The following is a 6,447-nucleotide window of genomic DNA, read 5'->3' as shown; positions in this document are numbered from 1 at the left end:
CTAAATTAAAAATTAATTATTTATAATTATTAAATTTAATACGAGATGGCAGCATAACTGCCTACCTCTAGTCAAATTAATTAATTTCTAATATTTAATTACAGCCTTTACATAGACCATAAATTTGGCATATTGTTTGGCATGTTTATCAGACATATCTGTGAATTTTTCGTTTTTTTGTTTTCTGCAAATTGAATTTGCATTCCAGGTTGGTTCATTCCATGTTAGAAGAAAAAATGATGATTCATGCTTTTTAACAATGTATATTGTATAATTTTCTTTGAGTAAATGTTATACATAAAATATTTGAGTATTTTTTTGGCATTAAACACATTATTGTATTTTACATTAATTTATAAGGGAAAAATTGTTTTGCTTAATGAGTGCTTCGCATTACGAGTGAGATTCTGGAACAAATTATGCTCATTAAGTAAGGTTCCACTGTATTTTTGAAACATATCTTGTCCAAAATTTTTAAAATTGAGCTATCAATTACTTCAGATTTGTTCCTTTTATTTCTTCTTTAATTTTGTTTCAAAACAGAGTTTAAACTGTGAAAAATTTCTTTCTTATATGAGTTTTCAATCAAAAATGACTTGTCCACAACATGCCATCCTATAGGAAAATCTTTGATGCAAAACATGCTTTGTTACTTGTCATTAGGAGTCTTTTCCAATTATTTTCTTTTTAATGTTTCTTATTTTACAAAATTTGTTTCAAATTGTCCTTTAACCTCATCTTTAGTTTCAAATGTCTTTTATCCAAACTAATTTCTTTAATTATTCTGTAATGTTGCATAAGACAATGAAAATTATTATGAAAATAAAATCTTATCAGTCTTAAGAATTAGATTACAAAATATTTATATATTAAATAGAGTTATGACAGAATAAAACTACTGAGGACTGACTGATGAATTTCTCTTCCACAAAAAAACAACTTAAGGATCTTGAAGTGAGATTTTCCATTAATTAGACAGGTTTGAAAGGTTTTAGATAATTTATTATTACACTGTTTAATCATAAACATCTGTAAGGCCAAAAGTTATATTGAAGCCAAACAATTGCCAGATTAGATTGGACTATATGTACTGCTCTTGTTAATAATTAAATGATAAATAATTTAGCCTAGATGTAGGTGCTAGGTGCCATATCTTATTAAATTTAATAATTATAATTAATATTTATTTAATAATTACTTTAGTAGGTTCTGGAAGAAGAAAAATTGGTCTGGAGCAGGATTCAAACCTGCAACATGCTTAGCATTTAATTATTAATAGTAGCTGGTAATATAACCTGATCTAATCCTTCAGTATTTAATTGTAAAATTATAAGCTGCTAAAGTAATATCTACCATAAGAATCTTTTGGTAGATACAATTGGACATTTTCAAAATACTTGAGTAGTTCAATATATATTTACTTTTAACTCTATTCTAGCTACAACTTTTATCATATGACTGAATGATCAGATCACAAGCTATTAGGCTTGTTATGAAACAGCCTAAAACAGCTATGATTGTATAACTATTTGATTGTATAGCTGTTTTAGTTATTTTTTAGGATATTGACTACAGATCTTTAGTCGACATTTTAATACATTATAATTTTTTCATTTAAAATAATAGGAAACAGACTCCTGGTTAATATTTTCATGCAGAATGTCTGATTTTCAGGAATGGATTATCAATATTAAGTACAGATGCCTGTATATTAAAAATAATTGCTTGTTATGGCATTAAGATTTATTAATTTTTTTAAATCCTTCCAATATTTGCTACATTTTTAATTATTATTTATAACATTCTTCTTTACTTTAGTATTAAAGATATAAATTTGTTTCAATATTTTTAACAATCCAAAATCTTATGTTTGTATGTCTACTAAGTATTGCTTTACTTTTATCCATTTCTTTGATAGCTAATATCATGTTACTTTTATTAATTTATCTTATTTAATATAACTTTTTTGAAAATTTATCTTTAGTATTTATTTGATATGCATGAGTTTATTTTATTTGAATTTCTCACTATTATAATAAGATATACTACTGTAGTAAGATATAAATATTATTATACTGAATATACACATTTCCAAAACTTAAGGACAGATGACATTTGTACATGAATAGAGATAACTGTAGATGAATGTAGACAAATATGATAAGAACTGTATTACTCAACATCTTGCATAAGGCAATACACAACAAATTGTAGGGTTTTATGAATCAAAGCAATAAAAGTAAATCTTTGATGAAACAGATATATATATATATATATATAGCAGTTGGACATGGGTGGAGAATGGATGGAAAATGCTTACCAATATCCAGGCAGAGAGACCTGTCAATATGGAATATACTCACCTTGAAGGGTGATGTAGCATTCACAATGTTATGATAGGCTGTCACCAATTGTTTCAATGACTTTTTCCAGTTAACATCGCTAGCAATTGTGTTCATCCTTAAGTTTTGGACATGTATATAATATAAGACAATAAGTTATTATAAATAATAGTATTATAAATTATACAATAAAAATTGAATTTCTTTTAGATAGTAATAAATTCCTTTAGCATACTTGACAGTGAAATGCAAGCAATTGGAAGTGGATTATTTTTAGGGTATGTCTAATATTTGGAAATTTTCTTTTGCTTTTTAATATAATACAAATATATTTTATATTAATTATAATTAAAGGCCATCTATATTAGACCATTCCTGTGATCCTAATGCTGCTGTGACATTTGATGGCAGATTTTTACATGTAAGAGCAGTAAGAGATATTCCTAGTGAAAATATTAGAGATGTAAGTTTATTGTCATTATTTTTATTATAAAATGACATGATCTATGTAAAATTTTAAACATTATTTTAATATTTCATTTCATTAAGATTCATTTTAAACAAATATAATTTATAAATATGAAACAATTAAGTAATTATAATACAGGTATCCCTTGTATAACACGGTAGGTAAGTTCCGATAAAGTGCCATGTTATGCAAATCCATGCTACACAAAGGAGTAATGCGAAACATAGAGTTACATTCCAAAAGTTAGAAAAAGTATACTATTCTTTTTCATTACTAAGAGAAATATATTTATTAAAGCAATCAATACTGTAGTGCTTTGCAACGATGTATTATTGTGTGTTTCAGTTTTTCCCTCGACCCCTTCATTTTCATTTGTGATACCACCTTTTCCAGTTCATATTATGTTGGTAGTCAGACTGGCCAGTGGAAGTCACATGGGAAAGATATCTGCTTGGCATAGTATAAAAAGTCACAATCCGCGTGTGGTAGGGACTTCATTTTTTGCTTTGTTCTTGCTACCTGTGAACAATACGAAATTGAGAAGGCTAGTATTGAAGGACATTTTTTGAATGAAGGGATGACAGCACATTAACCTGGAAAGGATTAGCTTGAGAGGACCTAGAATCAGGAAAAAGGCTAATGAGACAGCAATCCATCTCCATTGAAACAAGGACATTTTATCCTTGTTTCAATGGAGATGGATTGCTGTCTCATTAGCCTTTTTCCTGATTCTAGGTCCTCTCAAGCTAATCCTTTCCAGGTTAATGTGCTGTCATCCCTTCATTCAAAAAATGTCCTTCAATACTAGCCTTCTCAATTCCTTCTCAATAACCTTCTTCAATACTAGCCTTCATCAAAATAGTACATACTGAAGGAAAAGAAGATCGGTGGGAGATTTCCCTTATCGTATTTTTTTTTTTTTTGTCTAGTTCAGCAGACTTCATTCTATGGGACACTCTACATTGGCATCCGCGACAGGATCAAGTTTTTGTAAAAGTCAGCCTGGCTTGTATTTCCTTCCTCCCTTCCTCTGTTCAGTCTATGTGTAAGGCTCATTCATTTGTATAGTGTAGTCAACTCTCGCCTCTTACCCCCACACAATGGAAACTAACAAGGTTAGTGGATCGGCAGGGGAAGTATGTAACGTCCCTATTGTTACTAGGTTTATTGGAATGATACTGTGCTTCTCCAACTTGCCTGGAGATATTTTGGATGCCTACCATTTCTTCTAGACAGTGGAAAATGTGGCATCACTAGTTAGTTGGGAGGAAACTGTCAAGGTGACAATGGTTGAGACCAGGCTAAAGGGGGAACCGTTATCAGTATTCTTTGATCTGAGGGACCAAGGAGTCTCTCAGTATGATGAAATTAAGGAGGGCCTTGTACACTCTACAATACTTTATTTTCAATTAATAATTAACTAACAAGCACAATTAAAAATACTGTTAATATTAATTTTAGTTAAACAATGGCATTTTCTTTTTCAAAGTATCATCATCTTCTGAGCTTTATTGTTGATCTTGATTGGAAATATCAGCAATGTCTTCATTTTTTTATTATTATCATAATTTTCTATGGAAGACAAAATAAAAATATGTTTTTTTAAAAAAATCAATTCTTTAAAAAAACTTCAAAGGTTAATACAGAAGACAACTGTCATTTTGTGTGCAAAATTTGTTACAGATGCACCCCTCTTCAGGTAATACATAACTACATTACTTGTATTACCTGAAGAGGGGTGCATGTGTAACAACTTTTGCACCAGAAATGCATTGTATTGTAATAAAAGCTAACGGATGTAATCCAATACAGATACTGCTGTATTTTGTTCATCATTTTTATGAATGATTGCTTACCTACAGTTAAAAGAAATTTAATAACACTTATCTAAAAATTTTTAAATAAACTTTACTAAATACAAAGATTAATCTATAAAAAGAAAACACAGTGACAGTCTTAAGGGCTAAAGTCTGAAAGCAATGACAATGACACCTGGTTGATAAGAAAGAATCTTTTTCTCCTCGTCCTATCAGTTTTCATTAAAGTAAATCTGACAAAAGGCACAAAACAAATTGAAAATTTCAATATTTGAAAATCCATGGTTAAATTTGAGACAACATGCATGCTTACTTGAATAAAAAAATTATTGAATAATGGAATTTGCACTTAAAAACTAAAATTTTGTACAGAGGATTTTCAAAACCATGTTAGAACAAAACTAGAACTTCTGTTGTACTGGGGATATCCCCAATTTTCAAACTGTGTTAGAGTGAAACTGTGTTGTATGAGGGATACCTGTATATGGACATCAGCAGTAATTCTGCTAATATCTACATTCCTGAGAGTATAGGGTTCACTACAGTAGCATAAGACTGATATATGTCAAGGTTTGTGTGTGTATAAATGGATTGGTTAACTGCTTATAGTTTCATGACTTTGTTTATAATACTTTATGGTTTTAATAAATTTATTAATTTTATAAAGTACCCTCTCTGAAAGATAGCGTGTAACTCAGGCATGTAAATTCATTTATTCTTTATACAGTAGAGCGTTGATTATCCGAAAGTCAATTATCCGAAATGTCAATTATCCGAAAGAATTCCAGTCGGCAAAGTTAAATTTTTGCCAGTGCTGTGGCGCTGCAATCTTTGGCTATGTCTTGGGCTACTCAAATATTTTACGTTTTTGATACTAAATTAACTTCTGAATAAAATTTGTTATTGTTTTTATATTTTTCAATATATTTATTTTGTTTGTACAAAATAAAAAAATAATTTTTAACGATACAATAGACTTTGTTAGGCTTAACATCAACGAAAATGCAACGTAAAGTGGCACGCAATGGAGAAAAATTTCAACATGGGATAAATTAATATATTTTTTCGTACATAATCAGTTATCTGAAATATTGATTTTCCGAACAACCCTAGTCCCCAATTGATTCGGATAATCGACGCTCTACTGTATTATATTAATTAATATTTAATAATAATAATAATTATAATTGCTGGCTGACTTATGGATGCTTTATTGGAGAGATGAAAGAGTTTATGACTTTTGATTCTGATGAAACCGTGTTGTTGATTTAATCTTGCTTCTTTACAGACACACTAAGGTGACATTATTCAACACTTGGCAAATTATTCACCACTTTATTCAGTTGGGACGCTATTTACAAGTCGCGTTTCGGGCATTAGCCCCTCTTCAGCCAACTAAACATTAAAATAAAACATGAGAAAATTATACATAAATACGCGAGTAAAACATCCCGTAGATAAAACATTTTAAATCCCCTTAAAAACATACCTCAAAAGCACATATCACGAGCGTACAGATGGCGTACAGGATGGACAGTTGCATATTCTATATATCAAGTGGACAATAAACAGATTCGAAGATAACTGCTTGACGACAGGGCTTTCGAATATGACGTTCTTTTAGTTTATACAAATAATTCAGATAAATAAATTGAAATTTATAACATATTTTAACAATATTTGTTTTACCTCTAATCTATATTCGCATATTACACCAAAATTCACACAATAACTGTTGTCACCTTTTTTATGACGAGTTTCACACAAAGTCATCCCAGCGACACTATTTGGTCTGCTAATTTACATATATAACAGTGAA

At 29.7% G+C, this 6,447-nt stretch overlaps 1 protein-coding gene across 5 annotated transcripts in view; it reads left to right on the top strand.

Annotated features, from left to right (window-relative positions):
• Positions 1–266: 266 nt before the first annotated feature.
• LOC111614670 (histone-lysine N-methyltransferase SMYD3-like) overlaps positions 267–6,447 on the top strand; it is a 33,161-nt gene continuing 26,980 nt past the window's right edge. For 4 of the 5 annotated variants that reach the window (XR_002754978.1, XR_002754979.1, XM_023356032.1 and 1 more), the window contains exons 1-3: positions 267–954; positions 2,553–2,620; positions 2,697–2,805. Coding sequence is in view for 3 of the 5 variants with exons in the window: in XM_023356032.1 (XP_023211800.1) it covers positions 913–954; positions 2,553–2,620; positions 2,697–2,805 (219 nt within the window). In the remaining 2 variants the exon portion in view is untranslated. Of the gene's footprint in view, positions 980–2,552; positions 2,621–2,696; positions 2,806–6,447 lie in introns of all 5 variants that reach the window. The other variant, XM_023356033.1, reaches the window with a different exon arrangement.

The sequence above is a fragment of the Centruroides sculpturatus genome, unplaced genomic scaffold, assembly GCF_000671375.1.
Source record: "Centruroides sculpturatus isolate CEXI.00-Female unplaced genomic scaffold, Cexi_2.0 scaffold2062, whole genome shotgun sequence".
NCBI classification, from domain to species: Eukaryota; Metazoa; Arthropoda; class Arachnida; order Scorpiones; family Buthidae; genus Centruroides; species Centruroides sculpturatus.
Note: the sequence above shows the minus strand (reverse complement) of the source record. Positions and strands in the feature narration are given on the sequence as shown.